The 19,394-nt window shown below is 42.8% G+C and overlaps 1 protein-coding gene across 1 annotated transcript; it reads left to right on the top strand.

Annotated features, from left to right (window-relative positions):
* The first annotated feature begins 1,101 nt into the window (after positions 1-1,101).
* On the top strand, positions 1,102-2,926 carry foxd1 (forkhead box D1). Its single transcript, NM_001008147.1, is given in 1 exon segment — positions 1,102-2,926. A coding segment is annotated over 1 exon segment (990 nt). The 5' UTR covers positions 1,102-1,285; the 3' UTR covers positions 2,276-2,926.
* The last annotated feature ends 16,468 nt before the right edge of the window (positions 2,927-19,394 follow it).

Raw genomic sequence — 19,394 nt, 5'->3', positions numbered from 1 at the left:
AGGAGAAGGTCGGTTCTATTGCTATAGGGATATACAGTACCTGCTCAAGATACAGAGAGGCATTTGAGTCCCAGGAGGCTGGAGGCAGAGCTATAGGGATATACAGTACCTGCTCAGGATACAGAGAGGCATTTGAGTCCCAGGAGGCTGGAGGCAGAGCTATAGGGATATACAGTACCTGCTCAGGATACAGAGAGGCATTTGGGTCCCAGGAGGCTGGAGGCAGAGCTATAGGGATATACAGTACCTGCTCAGGATACAGAGAGGCATTTGAGTCCCAGGAGGCTGGAGGCAGAGCTATAGGGATATACAGTACCTGCTCAGGATACAGAGAGGCATTTGGGTCCCAGGAGGCTGGAGGCAGAGCTATAGGGATATACAGTACCTGCTCAGGATACAGAGAGGCATTTGAGTCCCAGGAGGCTGGAGGCAGAGCTATAGGGATATACAGTACCTGCTCAGGATACAGAGAGGCATTTGGGTCCCAGGAGGCTGGAGGCAGAGCTATAGGGATATACAGTACCTGCTCAGGATACAGAGAGGCATTTGAGTCCCAGGAGGCTGGAGGCAGAGCTATAGGGATATACAGTACCTGCTCAGGATACAGAGAGGCATTTGAGTCCCAGGAGGCTGGAGGCAGAGCTATAGGGATATACAGTACCTGCTCAGGATACAGAGAGGCATTTGAGTCCCAGGAGGCTGGAGGCAGAGCTATAGGGATATACAGTACCTGCTCAGGATACAGAGAGGCATTTGAGTCCCAGGAGGCTGGAGGCAGAGCTATAGGGATATACAGTACCTGCTCAGGATACAGAGAGGCATTTGAGTCCCAGGAGGCTGGAGGCAGAGCTATAGGGAGGGACATTCAGTACCAGATCAGGACACTGGGGAAATGGGTTCTGAACTGGTTGAAGTGTCATGTGACCAGGGCTCCCAGTGAGGCGACTCCAGCCCAGTCGCCCTGTTGCGATCTATAGGCGATAGTCTGTGTGGCTTGGACTCGATTCACTTTCCCCCCTTTCCCATTTGCTTTTCTGACGTTGGCAGCCATGTGATGGTGTGTGCTTGCTATAAGGTCCGCCCTCTGGCCAAGTCAAAGGCAAGCTTGTGTAGCGCTGCCCGACACTCCTTGCAGCTCCCTCTCCGCCTGTGCGGGCCAATGACCGGCCGCTATAGCCGGGGAGCCGAGACCCATCGCCCGGAGCCCGGGGTTGCCCCTATTGCCCCTGTGTGTGTGCCCGATGCAGTCGGCCCCCCAGCAGCCTTATGATTTGCCTCCCAAGCCATGACTCTGAGCTCTGACATGTCCGATGTTCTTGCTGAAGAGACCGACATAGACGTGGTGGGAGAAGACGACGAGCCGCGGGCAGAGGAGGAAGAGGACGAGGATCTCCATGGGGACCTCCTGCCCACATCCCCGCAGAGCTCGGCCACCAAAGACCCCTACAAGGGGACGGGCGGCGGGGGCGGCAGGAGCGCCCTGGTGAAGCCCCCCTACTCGTACATCGCGCTGATCACCATGGCGATACTGCAGAGCCCCAAGAAGCGCCTGACCCTCAGCGAGATCTGCGAGTTCATCAGCAACCGCTTCCCCTACTACCGGGAGAAGTTCCCCGCCTGGCAGAACTCCATCAGGCACAACCTGTCCCTCAACGACTGCTTCGTCAAGATCCCCCGGGAGCCCGGCAACCCCGGCAAGGGCAACTACTGGACGCTGGACCCGGAGTCCGCTGACATGTTTGACAATGGGAGTTTTCTCAGGAGGAGGAAGCGCTTTAAGAGACAACAAGCGCCGGAGCTGGTGCTTAGGGAGCCCGGCCACTTCCTTCCAGCCTCTGCCTACAGCTACGGACCCTACAGCTGCGCCTATGGCATCCAGCTACAGCCTTTCCACCCACACTCAGCCTTGATTGCCTTCCAGCAGCAGCAGCAGCAAGCCAGGCAGCAGCCCCCCAGCCTCCCCCCCATGGCGGCCCCAGCCCTTATGCCACCTGCTGCCCAGGATCTATCAAGGACCTGCACTTTCTACCCTCACCAGCTCAGCCCAGCAGCCCTGCCACCTTCCCTGCAGAGCAAGTCCAGCTCAGCCCTGGCTAGATCCACCTTTTCTATTGAGAGTATCATAGGTGGGGACCTCAACCCTGGCCAGTGTAACTCCCCCAAAGCAGCTGGGGTCCCTGTGATCTCTAGGGCCCTGGTGACTTTCTCCAGCTCACAGGCTGCTGCAGCTTTAGGGGGGACCCTGCAGCCTGGGACGGTGCTTACAAACCACTAGGATTTCTAATTCTTAAATCAGACATTTCTGAGAAGGTAGGAGGCTTTTTATGGATTATGCATCATGTTTTGCTTTGGGGGTTTTTTCCAGGGATGCCCAACCTACTTCCTTCCTTCTGGTGTTAAACTACAAGTCTCAGGCATGGCTGCCGTAGCATGCTGGGAACTGTAGTTCTAACACAAGCAGAGGGAGGCAGGCTGGAGAGCTGTGTTCCAGCAAGGAATGCAAAATATTTCAGCCTGAACTCTATGCCAAACCAAGGTTCCCTGCCAACGGATTGCAGCGCCTTTACTTGCCCTTTAGAGATCCCTGTCTCTTCTATTTGTACAGTTTTACTGTGACTCAGGTCTGAAGATTCCCAGCATTTGTGTAGGAAGCAGAAATGCAGCAATATCTTGTAGCTCACACACACACCAAGTGCTTTTGTGGCGAAATGATTTCCATGTTTACACAGAGACAATCTTCCCCATTTCAATTTTAGCCTGTGTTTTGTATCATAATAGGGGGTTGTGTTTTTGTACGAAAGTATTTCTTATTTACAAGAATTAATGTAACGCATACTGCCAAGTATCATTGTACCTAGGCAATGTACGATTTTTTTTCACATTTACAAAAAAAAAATAAAAATTAAATAAAAACAAAATGTTTAAAGATACCGAATAATTTCACTTCATTGTTTAGGGTCCGAGAGAATTGATCTGGGCTAAATGCAGCAGTAGGGAAAGCCTAACCTCTTAACTGTAAAATCTCCCAGGATCCTACAGCTAAAATAGTTTACATGGTGTGTCAATTAAAAAAAAATTAAATGAAGTGTAACTAAAATTGGGCAGAATGATCCATATTGGAGCAAAGATGCGCAAATAGTATTATTTATGATTTTAAGAGTATATTTTTATTTTATTGGCTGAATTTATAATAATATATTTATATTTAAGCCTCGGATAAAGTCAACATTTAATTAAGATTCGTCCGCAGCAAAGAAGCGAATAGAGAGGCTGCCAGTGCCTAGTGTAGGCCCCATACAGCATTATATTCCTGGGACATAGAAGGCTGTGTATTCCACTACAATTTATAAATAAACGAGTTCTTCAACTTGTGATAATTATATTCCTTATAAATACTGATCGAAAATCAGTACCTAGAAACTATTTTATTTATCCTATTTTCTAACTAGAAAGCCTCTTGTCACAAAAGGCTGACTGGGGTGATACTGATAAAAATGTTCTGATGAATTGGGAATATTTATTACCTGTATTTCTCATACTTTTGAATCATTACAGTGGGATAGTAAGAGTACAATGTTATAGCACAGTAATACGGTGTATAGTAAAACAATACAGAGTAATACTGCCTAAATAACTCTACTTTCGATTTGCTAAATTCAGGAAATGCTTTACTGGAAGGGAAAATAAAGGAAAATGACATGTATGCCAGTAGGCCTGGGTATTTAAATATATCAGGGTTTGCCGCACTCCCACTAGTCGCATTATTATGAAGCTGAGAGTTATTTAGTACAATATTACTAGAGGAGGGATGATTAAATGGAAATAATACAGAAGAGGCCGGTCACTTGCTTGTAAGTGCCTGCGTGCCAATGCCTAATGCTCACACAGCCGAATTAGGGCAATTGTAGCCCCTGGGGGCCAGTTATCCACCTCAGGGGCAATAATTTCACCCTGCGCAGAAATGGATGAATTCTGTTATTTTTAATGGATTGTATAGAAGCAAGTAGAGAAGCCCCTACCCTGTAAGCAGCCCTGCCTGATAACCACTGCCCCATGCTTTAACTACAATGGGAAATAACAAGATCTCATATCTGTTTGAATAAGGGAAACACTCCAACCTCTAAAAGTGCATTATTATTATGATTATTTTTATTATTTGCATTCAAACACTATTTATCTAATGTTTAGATTCTATAGAAAGGCCAATACTACTCGTATATTCACTATCGATTAAATCTGTCAGTTGTACATTTACTATCTGTGCCAGGCTAACATAAAATAAATATATTTTTTACAATCTGCAGAATTTAGTGATACTATATGACCGTTTGCCTTATTAGGAATAATTAACACAGGAATTTGAAATTGTTGAAATAAATCGAATTGCTGGCGAACGAACTGGCTTAACAAAAATAATACATATCTATTTTCTATACATATGCTACTTTGAAATGTACTAATTTTAAATAATTGATCGTTAAATGACCAACTTTTAGCCAGAAAAGTCTGTAGTTAATTGTGCGTTCCGGGCCATATCCTTCTGTTATTACAGACATTACATGTGACAATGTGCAGGACATAAGGGGCCACATAAGGGGCCACAGAAAGTCCCTAAATTCCCAGGTCGGCGCAGTGTCTTTTTTCAGGTGTCTCCAAACTCCCCTGTTTATTTTCGTTAAAACTAGATAAATAAGAAGTTCACCCCGCACTATTCTGTAATCGCTAGGAAGCGCCCTGTTGTTCTATCGCCGCTCAGTGCAGAATCCCATTGCGTCTGAGTTCAAAGTAAGACATTAAATTTTGATTCTGGAGCATCTGGTATCAATTATGAACGAGTTCGCTCGGGTTTGCTCCATCATGTACGCACCATATGCCATAAATATTAAATCTCATAAAGAAGGGTCTGATGCCTGTATATAAGGCATGCAACATGGACCACCCCCCAGTATTTCTCTATGTTATTGCTAAAGTATCCAAGGTAAGAAGGGGCTGCTGTGCACCCCTATAGCCCCCCATACTCCAATAACTGATACAATTGCATTTGCTCTGGCCTAGATTTAAAATTAATCACCATGAACTGTAAGAGGGTAGGTTGTGTCTTTAAAATATTTGAAATTACAAATTATTAATTGTCTAGAAACTAAGAACTATAAAGTTAACCTGCAACAGCTAGACAATTTGTAGCAAGGGGTTAATACAATGCCAGCTCCAGCTGTAAGTCCTTTTTAGAGGTTCTATTCAGAGAATATTCATTATTGTCTTTTAAGGGCCCTCTGAGCAGTTACACTATGGGCACCAGTAGCCACTCATTGCTCCTGGGAATGGGCCTCTTCCTCTCTGGGTTATTAATTACCTTTTCGTTGCCTCTCTCTGGGGTTAAGATGTGCTTAATGTGCAGGTCACTAATGAGACTGTTATGTGCAGATCCTGATGGTGTGATTATTGGGCTGAGTTATCTGTGAATGGAGTCAAAGGCTCTTACTATACTACTATGGGAACAAATAGGGCAGTCATAGACACGCATAGTAATGCAATACACAATGCATTCGTACCTGTACAGGCAGCACCTGTAGTAGCAGGTTCAATAGCACAGCAACACCTGTAGTAGCAGGTTCAATGGCACAGCAGCACCTGTAGTAGCAGGTTCAATAGCACAGCAGCACCTGTAGTAGCAGGTTCAATGGCACAGCAGCACCTGTAGTAGCAGGTTCAATAGCACAGCAGCACCTGTAGTAGCAGGTTCAATAGCACAGCAGCACCTGTAGTAGCAGGTTCAATAGCACAGCAGCACCTGTAGTAGCAGGTTCAATAGCACAGCAGCACCTGTAGTAGCAGGTTCAATAGCACAGCAACAGCAGGGACAATAGAACATCAAACCCACAGCTGCAGGTGCAATAGAACAGCAGCACCAAAAGTAGCAAGGAGCAATATAACAGCAGCACTGACTGTAACAAGGGCAGCACCTCTAGTAACCCCCCCCCCCCCCTTTCTCTCAGTCAGTCTGTCTGTCTATCTGATTGCCAATAACAGCTACTAACATTCTTGCTTCTGCAGGGGGATTGTGCAAATGCCTAGAATGCCCCATACGGCTCAGTATTCTTGGTCTGTTTGGGCCATAATAATCTGCTAGCACTACACATATACAGATGGTTGATAAGTAATCCCACAGGATAAACATAAGCGATATAAACCCAAAACCCTCAGCTGCGGGAAACTCCCACAATCCTCAGCCCACCTTTTACTGAGGATATTGGGTGTTGTAGTTATCCGTGGGTTCTCAGTGGGTCTAACATGTAACATCCATAGGTGCATATGAAAGGAGGAATGAGCTAAACTAAGGAGTTGAATCCCCAGGCAGAGCCTTTAAATGTTGCTGCCCAGGAATAGCAAGAAGCAAACACTGCATCCTAAATTCATTCGCATTCCCACCCGGTGAAACATTCCTGTATATAACCTGTGTTTTCATGTAAGGAAAATGTAAAATATTATCATTACTTTCCTTCAGAATTCAGAGTAAGAGCAGTTAACTGTAAGCATAGGCCCATGCAGGAGGCAGTCTCAGTCTGAGACAGAACCAGGCCTGGCTAGGCCATAGAAGGGTATAGCAGGTAATTTACTATGTGTATTACTTGGTCATTCCTGCCAGTTGTGTCCTGGTCCCTCTGCAGAGCAGGTGCTGGGACAAAGCCCCCTTCTTTGATCAGAGATCTCTCCTCTCCCAGGGAGCTGCCATTTGCATGCTAATGCCAGAGAGTGTTGTCTCTATTCAGAGCCCACAGAGGCATGGGTAATGGCTGTATGAGTTGTGGGAGTTATTCTCCACAATGGGCACTGGCTGAAACACTAACTGATGGCCCAACACCATCCTCCCTCCCTCTGAGCAGTCACAATGTGTGGATTTACTAGAACTCATTAACCTGGTGAGATTCCTGGGGCCTAGGAAAATGGCAGGACAAGCCGAGAGACAAGGCCTGTGATAGTGACGGGAATATCTCACTGGTGTTTCATCAGGTTCTGAAGGGAGACCACACAAACAGAATGTGCTGATTCTCTTGTTATTACAAGCAAAAGAGATCTCTGCTTAGATTAAGCAAATGGTACAGGCAGGAAAAGTAATGAAGGCCTTATGGCTTGTGTTTAGTACCACACACTGGGCCTCCCATAGTCTTCCTCTCCTCCAGATACTGAGCTTTCCTTTCAGTGATTATTTGTTCTTTAAATGGCAAAACCATATTCTACTGCACTAGTCTTCAACCTGGGACTCCAGTTAGGCTGGTGATTACTGGCGCTAGTGCCTAGGGCAGGACAGGCTTTGTGGGGCGCCAGCATTTATATAACAAAGTAGCCTGTCCAACCTATAGTCTTTTAGCTGTTGTAAAACTAGAACTATCAGCTTTACTGACCACATGTTGGACTATACTGATACAAAGTATTATTTTCATCTCAACCTACTGGTTCTGCTATCCTATACTGTGTAACCAATGGCTATTATCCCCTCTGGTACTACAGGCACCATCTCTCCCTACTATACCTGCTATGCCACAGCCCCAGTCCCTTCCCAGAGGCTATTATCCCCCCACTGCTACTATAGGCACCATCTCTCCCTACTATACCTGTTATCCCACAGCCACAGTCCCTTCCCAGAGGCTGTTATCCCACTGCTACTATAGGAACCATCTCTCCCTACTATACCTGCTATCCCACAGCCCCAGTCCCTCCCCAGAGGCTATTATCCCCCCCACTGCTACTATAGGCACCATCTCTCCCTACTATACCTGCTATCCCACAGCCACAGTCCCTTCCCAGAGGCTATTATCCCCCCCACTGCTACTATAGGCACCATCTCTCCCTACTATACCTGCTATCCCACAGCTACAGTCCCTCCCCAGAGGCTATTATCCCCCCCACTGCTACTATAGGCAACATCTCTCCCTACTATACCTGTTATCCCACAGCCCCAGTCCCTTCCCAGAGGCTATTATCCCACTGCTACTATAGGCACCATCTCTCCCTACTATACCTGCTATCCCACAGCCACAGTCCCTCCCAAGAGGCTATTATCCCCCCCACTGCTACTATAGGCACCATCTCTCCCTACTATACCTGCTATCCCACAGCCACAGTCCCTTCCCAGAGGCTATTATCCCACTGCTACTATAGGCACCATCTCTCCCTACTATACCTGCTATCCCACAGCCACAGTCCCTTCCCAGAGGCTATTATCCCCCCACTGCTACTATAGGCACCATCTCTCCCTACTATACCTGCTATCCCACAGCCACAGTCCCTTCCCAGAGGCTATTATCCCCCCACTGCTACTATAGGCACCATCTCTCCCTACTATACCTGCTATCCCACAGCCACAGTCCCTTCCCAGAGGCTATTATCCCACTGCTACTATAGGCACCATATCTCCCTACTATACCTGCTATCCCACAGCCACAGTCCCTTCCCAGAGGCTATTATCCCCCCACTGCTACTGTAGGCACCATCTCTCCCTACTATACCTGCTATCCCACAGCCACAGTCCCTTCCCAGAGGCTATTATCCCCCCACTGCTACTATAGGCACCATCTCTCCCTACTATACCTGCTATCCCACAGCCACAGTCCCTTCCCAGAGGCTATTATCCCACTGCTACTATAGGCACCATATCTCCCTACTATACCTGCTATCCCACAGCCACAGTCCCTTCCCAGAGGCTATTATCCCCCCACTGCTACTGTAGGCACCATCTCTCCCTACTATACCTGCTATCCCACAGCCACAGTCCCTTCCCAGAGGCTATTATCCCCCCACTGCTACTATAGGCACCATCTCTCCCTACTATACCAGTTGTGCTGCTGTCAGTGCAACAGGGTATGTGAAAGGGATGTGGCTATGTTGGTGCCAGTGTAAGGTATGAGATAGAGCTGTGCTGCTGCTGCCAGAAAAACAAATAAGAAATGCATTAAGGCCAGTGCACCTTATTTTCTTGTTTCTTATTTTCTGAGAAGCTTTTACAGCTTGAACATAAATAAATACAGATTCTGTGTATCGGTTATTGTATCACTGACTCACTGGACCACAGACCAAATTATCACCTACATTGTGTCCAACCTCCCATCTCATGTACGTTCTGCTTGCTGTGGGATGTATGTACAGAGTAATCATGTTATTAACTTTATCCATTCGGTTCCACTCCTGGCTTCTTCAGATATGTTTAATTGCCTTTACTTTACACTAAAATACAGTGAGTACTATCCACCTTTCACAGAAACAATTCACTAAAATGATCTAGAAACACGTATATGAGAGGTAGCCCCAATTCCATAGAGACACAGGTGCCTGAAAGTTACAAAACCTCACAAGACATTAAAAGGCCACAAGACTTTCAAGGGTAAATGAGCCGCTGTTTCGGCCTCATCTATAACAAGACACAACAACTATAGCTAAATGACGATTAAAGATAAGGTACAGACCAGATTGTGCTACCCTTTCCTTTCCACATTGTTCACGATTTTGCTGATTTTTACGTTAAATCCAGTTAAATGTGAAATTTATTATTTGTTGCTATACAACAATTATAGCAATAATTGGTGACATAATTAATGTATTGATTATTGTTGTTATTGATATGAGCAGTAGTTGGTGACATAATTAATGTATTGATTATTGTTGTTATTGATATGAGCAGTAGTAGCACAGTATAGAGTAGTAGTTTCTCTCGTTAATGTATCAGCCGTTCCTGTTGGGAAGAGAAAGTCATACACAATAATGTAGGATGTAAGTCACAAAACAGGCAATTTGTCGCAATTTGTCTCTATTAATACTGATGCCGGGCGCAGTGCTTGTCGCTTTACTCTGCGGCTCTTTTCGGATTCTCTTCAGCTTTTTGCCAGGTAAGAAATTATTTGGAGACATTTGCAGAGTAATAAGAAAACGTATAACTTATACAAAAGGCAAGCGAGAGATTTGTGTGAAGTAAAAGAAATAAAACAAATGTTCTGCAACCGCACGGACACGTTTCGGCAGCTCTCTGAAGAACTTCACACTTTACATTTCTCCTTCAGGCTTTCACTGTGTACTTGTAATTATATATATATATATATTTGTGTGTGTGTGTGTGCTGAAAATTTGCCCACAATTCTTACCTTCTTTGCCCGGGGCATATCACTGAAAACTGTAGTTATTTATATACTTGATACCTGTGAGCTGTATGTAACATTATATTGCTAATAATAATACTAATACATTGATATTTAATCTAAGGAATAATGGTGACAATCAATTCTGATCCAAACAGAGCACTTGGCATTGGCAGTGCCAGAGGTGACAGTGCGACAGAACAAACTGAATGTACTAATAGCAGGGCAACAAATCCTTGGCTTTTTGCCTGGCAGTCTGTGGGCATGGCCTTTTTCTTTAGGACAGTAGTGTACAACTTGCCCATTCCCTGAAGCTACAAATCATGTTACAGTGCAGATGTCGGTAAGTGAATTACATAGAGATTCAGAGAACTGAACATTTGAGAAGAATTGAGAGAAAGCGGCAAGTCGGTAACAGCGCTTAGCGTCCCCCAGTTCCCTCATTTATGTGTTAATATTCATTGCCCGCAGCTCTAACATAGATGCCCCATATATATATATATATATATAGAGTATATATATCTAACGTATGTATAATAAAATACGATACATAGATAAATGGGGTAGAAAAAAAGCGACAAGAATTAAAGCGACACTGTTTAATTCATGTGTCTATGAAGATTTTCATTCATCCAGGTCATGGTATATCTAGTATAAATAAATTTAAAGCAACTGGACTTGTTTAATTCATGAAAATCTAATAACTATCTATCTATCATTTTTCTATCTATCCATCACTCATCATTTAAGTAAGACTAATAGTACCGGTATCTGTTTTTCAGTAAAATTGTAAACTCCAAAACATGTTTCTCCTTAATGAAAGAAAGTGTAATTCCAAGCATTATAATATACACAAAATATCAAGAGTTTTAAAGTAATTTGTAACTACAATCGAAAGCACTATCTGGCTGTCCCTTTCTGCACTTTTGGTGTTGGCACTTGAAACAATGTAGCTGAAGCTAGTTCTTCTCCAGACAAGAGACCGCTGTTGTGAAAGGCAGAACCAGCGGCTCAGTGTAATAATGCTTATTAGTAATTACATTTACAAATTAATAGTAATTACAATTAATAGTAATTACATTTACAAATAACTTTAAAGCCACTACAGATTTGAAATGAGTGTATAATGAAAGGTTCATTTTTATTTTATTTGTATTATTATTATTTATTATTATTTGTATTATTATTTATTTTATTATCTTAGTGTTTACGTCCCCTTTACCTATATAACACACAATCCCCCCATTTAGATGTAATTAGTAACAAGAACATTTTGGCAGCAGCTATCCCTGCGATTAGGGGCCAGTGAATCCTTTCATCTGCCATAAAATACCTATAATGAAATTCAAATTAAAAGGTAATGGATTGAATCCTGATAATATATCTATATATCTATATATAAAGAATTTATTCCATTATATATCAAATTATAATATATATATTTTTTAACACAGCACTGGTGTATGTATGCAACAGAGATATAATTTTATTGTATAGTAAGGCGGAATATTACAGAGCCTCATACATGCTAGATTATATCTATATATAGCTCAGTTCCCTCAGTGCCTGCACCAACCTTCATATTATGATTCTGTACATTTTTTGGATTTGCTCCCCACTTGCTCGGAGATACTGGCAGCCTTTGCAGCTGATTCGATCGAATGCAGTCGGAGTCACGTGGTGTAAGGGCGACCTTGGGCAGCCAATAAGGAAGAGCGAAGGGTTCAAGGCTCAAAACACAGGTAAGTGGCTGCGGCCAAAGGGGAGACGTTACTACTTGCCCTTCCCCCATAGGCAGAACTCCCGTTACCCTGACAGTGGATCGGAACACACACAAACCAAACAAGCTATTTGCCCACAATACAAACTGCACTTGAGACTTTATTGCCTCCTGTGTCTTTGCTAAAAAGCCAATGTAATGATCTAGTGCAGGGAACAGGGTAAATAATTAACCCCGGAATGTGCAAACTCTTTCTGTTACAATAGGGAACCCTGTGCTGCGCTGTAAGCCCTGCCAGCAAAGAGTTAATGTGCTATGTTAAAGGGTGTCATAGTAAGGTGCCAGGTCGCCTCTGTGATCATGGAGGGACCGAGCAGATGGTGGGTTTGCTGAACGACTTGCTGATTGGCTGCTGAGCAAACAGTGACGAGCAGATAAGCGCACAGGTCTGAGCTGAATGGCAGGTTGGTTTCTGTTTGCTTGGATTTGCTGGAGATCGCTGCAATCCTGGCTCCTTCTCTGCAGCATTAGCTCAGCCACATCTGGGAAATCCATGGTTTCTTCCAGGCAAGTCTGAATGCACAGTAATAAAGATTAAGGGGAGATGAAATTATTTGCAAAGGATTCATTTGTGTAGAATCATACAGATCCCATACCTCTCACCAACACAATTCTGCCCTTTGATATTATGGAGGGGAGAACAGGAGAAATACCATTTCCTTTGCAGCAATGCCTGTCAGCAAACTAAGGATTACTCACATTCCTCAAAGGATCATTTTTTTTTACAGGCTCCAGTTTGGGAAACTATTGGTTCTTTCAGGGCTGTTCAAAATGATCTGATTTGACCTTATGGTCAAGGCTTTGGCCTGGTAGCTTCTGGCACATCAGTTGGGAGGGTGTAACTGTTACTGATGCAGGACTTCATGCTTCCCCTATACACTGGATACTAAGGGGAACCTCAGGCACAAGCAGAGTATAAAAGGTCAGAACAAATCAAAGCGAAATCCCACATACACACTACTACAGGTATTGGGAATACAGTGGGGTGTGAAACTAAGACATTTTTGGTTAATGGGGTCTTTAGTATTGGGGAGCACTGAGCCCCCTGATCTTTAGTTAGTTATTGAATATGCCACAGGTAACAGCTCACAGCAGCAATTGCTATAACCCCATGCTGTGGCATTATTATTATTATTATTATACAACTGTTATGAAATTGCTCAGCTGTGTTTATGTTTGCATTAATTTTATTAAAGGGGATCCATACCCAAAAAATCTTTTTTGCAACATTCCTATGTACAGTTTTATAGTTATTTCCTACAATAGGATAAGCATTAAATGAGCCATATTGACCAATATTTTGGGTCACAAAGCTAGATCTACGACTAAATTTGGGTCTGCTGATAAAAAGAGGTTAAAGAACACTGAAGTAGAGCCTGGGATTCTCATCTTGTCATGTGCAGGCTTCCAAAGGAGAAAATCTGTTGACTGGCGTCCAAATGAAGAACATGTGTTAGTGGATATTAAATATATATCTATTTATTATGCAAATAAAATCTCCTAAACAGACATAGAGCAAAAGGAGGTTGTAAAAATAAACATAGGAAGGGGAAGGTTTAACCGTGTCCATTTGTTTTATTAATGATGTAGGATATTGGAAAAAAACACTTGCAGCAGGGCGCAGAACAAGACATTGTGGGTGCCACCTCTGGTTACCAGTTAGGATATTTGGCAGTGCTAAGTGGAATAGAATAGGATTACAACTGCTGGTTATAACTGCAACTTATCCATCCATATGTTTGGGTAAAGTGTTTGCCCTCAGGCCAATGATTAAATCACATTTGAGGGATGGGCAATGCAGTGTGCCACATAGCTATCTTCTTATTAAAATGCCATACACCCAGAGTTTGTTTTTGCTTGTGCTAATAGTATGGGTGTCAGTTTCCTGGGCATGGCTTCTGGCATTACAAGTGCTTTTCAGCCCACAAGGTAAGTTTTAGTTGCTTCTCCACAGTATGTGGCTTCAGCCTTAGGATTACAGCGCATAAAACATTTGTTCGATGTATTTCCACCAGCAGCTCTGGTTTTGAAGTAAAATGCAATCAAAACAGGCAAAGTTTGGCCCAAAAACAGTTCCAGGATCAGTTACCTCTGCACCCAGAGTGTGGAAAATGCATTTTCCATCACAATCACCATGTTTTTTACCTACAATGCAGAGTTTTTTCACAGAATTCCAGCCATGTTGTGGTGCACAGGGGAATTAAGTGAGAGTGAGTGTACACCCTATACTGTGGTGCATCTGTGCTACCCCTATTGATGCTGGGCACTGAGGGAACCCTGGTTCATATGTGGCAGTTATTCCCCTTGGTCAATAGGTGTGGCAGTGCCCAATTCAGCACAGGAGGCAGGCAAAAGGCAGAAGGAGGCAGCAGTATGGAGAGCAACTATTAAAGAAGTGCCTGGAGCGCATGTTCATGCAAGTACCTTAAATACACTGCACCTGTGCTCACAAATGACCCCTCACATTTTCAGGCCAAAGTGTGCCTCTGGTACAAACCAATGCCATGATTGCCATGCACTTCTATGGCAGTCAGCACGAGTGGTATCATATCTGTGCCAGTGGGGCAATGATTACATGTGCCATTCGGGAGCAAACACAAATACATTTTACCAGGGCAACAGTGCATTATATTTAAATGCATTAAAACCATTTGCTTTTCTGGTGTTACTGCTCCTTTAATTCCATGTGGCTGTGTGGCACAGACTGACTTGCTTCTAAACCTTTTTACAAGGTTGTCTAGGAACTGTCTGCTAACAATGCAAATTGGTGCTCGTAACACTTGTATTGCTCTCTTATCTGCTTGCTTTGGTCTTACAGCTTGTCCATCAGTTGTGCCATTAGCCCAGCCTTTCCTGGGAGGGTACGTACATTGTATCAACCTATTAATGGAATAAAGACAAAAGGAACATGATGGTGCTGTGTTACTATACTGCTTCCTTCTCTGCAAAATTGTTTCATTGTGTCTCCACGTTACAATAGGAGATAGGGCTTATTCACAATCACAGGATTTTAATGTGGCAAATAATGATCACCTACATTTGCTTTGTTCACTCTCTATGCCCGGTTCATGACTGTCACTGCAGCTGCCGCATGGAGTTAAATGGGTTGTTCACCTTTGAGTTAACTTTTAGTATGATGTACAATTGGTCTTCATTTCTTATTATTTGTGGTTTTTTTATTATTTCTCTTTTCGTTCAGCAGCTCTCCAGCAGTTATCTGGTTGCTAGGGTCCAAATTACCTTAGTTACCAGGCATTGGTTTGAATGAGAGACTGCTATATTTATAGAAGAGGACCTAAACAGAGAGAAAATTAATAAAAGGTAACAATAACATTGCAGCCTTACAGAGTGATAGTTTTTGCCTACTGGGGTCAGTGACCCCCTTTTGAAAGCTGGAAAAAGTCAAAAGAAGAAGGCAAATCATTTCAAAACTATAAAAATAAATAACGAAGACCAAATGAAAAGTTGCTTAGAATTGTAGCTTTTTTATATAATATTTTTCTAGTATTCGGGCACATTGGCACTTATCTTTAGCAAACTCGCTGCTTTATAGTGATCAAAGCTAATTTTCAATTATCTGGTTGCTCTGGGTTACAAAGTAATTAATTATTTTGATTAAGACAGGAAATATTAGAATCTCACACAAAAGCCAAATTATTATAAATGATATTACTAATCAGTTACACCAGTTGACTGTTTATTGTGCAGTCTGGCCACACACTGATATAAGATTTCCTTTTTGGCCTTATGATGCAAAATCACACCAGAGTTTTATTGGTAAATTTCTTGCTATGGGGGCCCACACACATATTGATATATGATAGGTGAAGGTGATCCGCAGGCATGGGGTAAGCTTTGTACCGCCTTCAGTTGTAATACTTTTATTGTATCTTCGCATGGAAAACCACTTAAAGGGACAGTATACAACCTTTCAACATAAGCTGAATAAATGTGGCTTGTGCTGATCATACTTTTTGCCTATTGTTTTAATGAATAAATATCTATAGTTTCTGTTATATCTGGCACTAAACAAGAATATGAAGCCACTTTCACTTTAGCATTTCCTATCACTTCTGGTCCCAAAATAACTTCAAAGGAGCTGATAAAACTAATTACCAGCCCACTGAGATGCCCAATAAACCCAATAGGATTGTTTTGCCCCAATAAGGATTTATTATATCTCAGTTAGAATGAAGTACAAGGTACTGCTTTGTTATTACAGAGTAATAGGAAATAATTTTTAAAACTTAGAATGATTTGCTTAAATCAGAATCTGTGGGTAGATTCGGAATTTTCTGGATAATGGGTTTCTGGATAATGGATCCAATACCTGTATATATATATATATATATGTATGCATAGAGAAAATGCAGCTGTTAGACAAATATGTTATTAAGTACATTAAGTATGCAACATGTCAATCATCCTCCAAGTAATCCATGGAGTGTAACCCCTGGGTGTGTCCAGCTGCTAAGTGCAAAGCCTTGTACACAGCTTTATTAAGCCTGCTGCTTTCTCGGCTATTTGTTACAGGGTCGCATACACTACCATCCTCATCGCTATGTATACTGAAAATTTGATACTTAATATGACCTGACTAGGTTAATTTTGATATACACTGTAGCATTGGGAATATATATATATATACATATTAAGAGTTGTTTATAGTGGGTGACTGCCCTGGACACTTCCAGATTCAGTAGTAACACTTTATATCAGTGTTGCCTTACCTTCAGCTCTTCAGCTTGGGGTGGGTTAAAAACAAATGAAGGGCCATAGGTTGAACAGTCTGACTTTATATAATAAATTACCAGCAGTAAATGTTTACTGGGAGCTGTAGCTTGACAGCATTTGAAAGGCCTTGAGGTGGTCATACATGGACAAATGGATGATTCAGTACAAGGGCCATATACATAAATGGCCAGTTTTGTATTGTTTTGGTGATGTGGCTCCTCTTCACTTATTTTCAGTTTAAATGGCCTCCCGGCTGGCCATACTTTCCAAGGTGGTCGAGCTATATGGTTGAAAGCAGTCAGATATGGGCATGTATATGATTATTCATTGTAGTACAAAAGACCAAGTCTGGATTGAGATTTAAAATAGACCCTGGCATTTCAAGTCCACAAAGGCCCTCTTATTGTTGCACCCTAGGAATGTGCCTCTTGTGCCTAGCCATAGTTCCAGCCCTGGATACTACCATCCTTTATGGTAGAAAATCCAGCTGACATTCATTAATATTTACTATATATCTAAGTCATTTCCCAGAATTTCATTTAACCCTTCCTGGCCTGGGGGGTTGGGCTGAATTGCTAGCTTCGTGGGCGGCAAGGCTTACTCACTGCTGCGAATTGTGCCAATTACGCTAACAGCTCAGAAAAATGTTTTCACCAAATACTCTCCTTTCATGACCAAACAAAATATGGTTGTGATTGAGTGAGTAAAAGACGTGAGGAGTATTCTCTCACAGTCCTGTGTTTTCCCATCATGGCCGCTGTTTATTTTCCTGTCAGGTGTTTTATCAAGCTGTCCAGCCGAGGAGGGATTTGACCTGCCATTATATGTTCATTCAGCTTTACAAACTGCTCCTCTGTTTTTACAAGTGCACTGGACTACCACACAATTTCACACTGATTAATGGCTCCATGAATCATTCAGTCGTCCCCGGGTGTCCTAATCCCAGAGACTTCTTTTTCATGCTTTTCCTACTTGAAATTATTTATTAAACAAGTGAATATTTGCTGGGTACTCGTGTTCTGATTTGCTCAAACATTTTTTTATGCAGTTGTTATCGATGCTATTTGTCACTGAATGACAAGCGGCGGGCCTGTAATCCTCTGACATAACGAAAGGAGCTAATGAAACCTTGGAGACTTGACCATCCATTAAAGTCATTCCAGAAATGGCTGCAGTAACATAAACAATGGCCGGTGTACTTATTTGTTCATGGGAGGAGGAGGACGCAGGCAGACGCATGAGGGGAAGAAAATGGAAAAATCCTTTATCTAAGCAGTTTCTGTTCCATAATGTAATGTCTGTGTTCAGTTGGGTTTATAAAATACCTGGGCACCAGAATATTGAACATCACTGGAGCAGCCAGCCCATATTCTGCCTCTTCATCCTCCTTCCTGTTACATAACAACGCTATTTTTTCAGATTTATATTTGTTTGAAACCATGGAAAAACTAATTTCCACCAATGGCAGATCAAAATATCCAAACTGAAAAAGCACTAATGAAAAAAGTTGCAGAAAAGTCACCAAAACCGCATTCTTTTCTTTGCACAATAACCACTACATTTTTGTATTGTTGCACAAAACTCAGCATCAAAAAAACCCTGAAAACCTCTAAAACCAAGAAGAAAATAAATATCTTTCCAATTGTAAAAGGGACATCTACTATTGACTTCTATATGATCTTAACACTCTGAATGTGTGAATTTTTTGCTTTATATTTTTTACTTTTCTTATATTTAAATATGCAAATTAGAATTCAGATTGAGTCGACTATTCAGAGTAATGTTATCTGGAGGAATTCATATTTATCCTAATCCAATAGTTATAGATATGGTGCATCCTTACTTAGCACATTAGAAAACCTATGGAATGTTATCCATAAACTTTAATAATAAACTCAAGCAAAGCTTTGAACATCCCTTCATCTCTGAATATCTTCAGTCTCATTTGATCATGCTTGGACTGGGATTCAAAATAGGCCCTGGTATTTCAAGCACACAGAGACCCAAACAGCCCCCACAGGCCCAATAAATAGTGACTGTCTATGGTATCTTACAGCAGCCCCTCTGGCATTTGCCAGAACCCACAGATTGCCAGTATACAGGGCCGGAACTAGGAGTAGGCAGAAGAGGCAGCTGCCTAGGGCACAAAGATTGGGGGGCGCCAGGCAGCCTCTCCTGCCTACCCCTAGCCCACTCACTTTAGTCATTGCCCCCACCGCTTGTCATTACGCGGTGGGGGCAATGATCTAGCCGCTAGCGCATTGCGAACCGCCCCCCCCCCCGTGACTGCGCATGCGCTCAAGCATGCTAAAGGGGGGAATCAGCGAGGTTGCCGACCGGGTTGCCTAGGGCGCCCGGTCAGCTTGGCCCGCCCCTGCCAGTATAGACCTGTCTTTGTTAGACCTGTGCTCCAGCTCTTGTACTTACTGTTCAGTGTTTTCTTCCCTACCCAGGTATCCATAACAGACTGAGCATTCACCATCAAGGAACATCATGGAAATGAAGAAACCATTTTTTAAGAAGAAAGTATCTCTCTCTGGCCAGTAGGCATGGACACTGACTTTATGTTGACTACGTTTATACTTATTCAAAATTAAGCATTCTCTCAAACTTTTTTTTCTTTACAAAGTTTGGGCTATGCACCTAATACTATGGGTCTTGCACATAGATAGGATGATAACTACTGGGTGTGTTGGAAAGTACAGCATTGGCTGCAATAAAATATGGTTATTGTAAAGAAACTAGGGGCACAC

The sequence above is a fragment of the Xenopus tropicalis genome, chromosome 1 (genome assembly GCF_000004195.4).
Source record: "Xenopus tropicalis strain Nigerian chromosome 1, UCB_Xtro_10.0, whole genome shotgun sequence".
Taxonomy (NCBI): domain Eukaryota; kingdom Metazoa; phylum Chordata; class Amphibia; order Anura; family Pipidae; genus Xenopus; species Xenopus tropicalis.
Note: the sequence above shows the minus strand (reverse complement) of the source record. Positions and strands in the feature narration are given on the sequence as shown.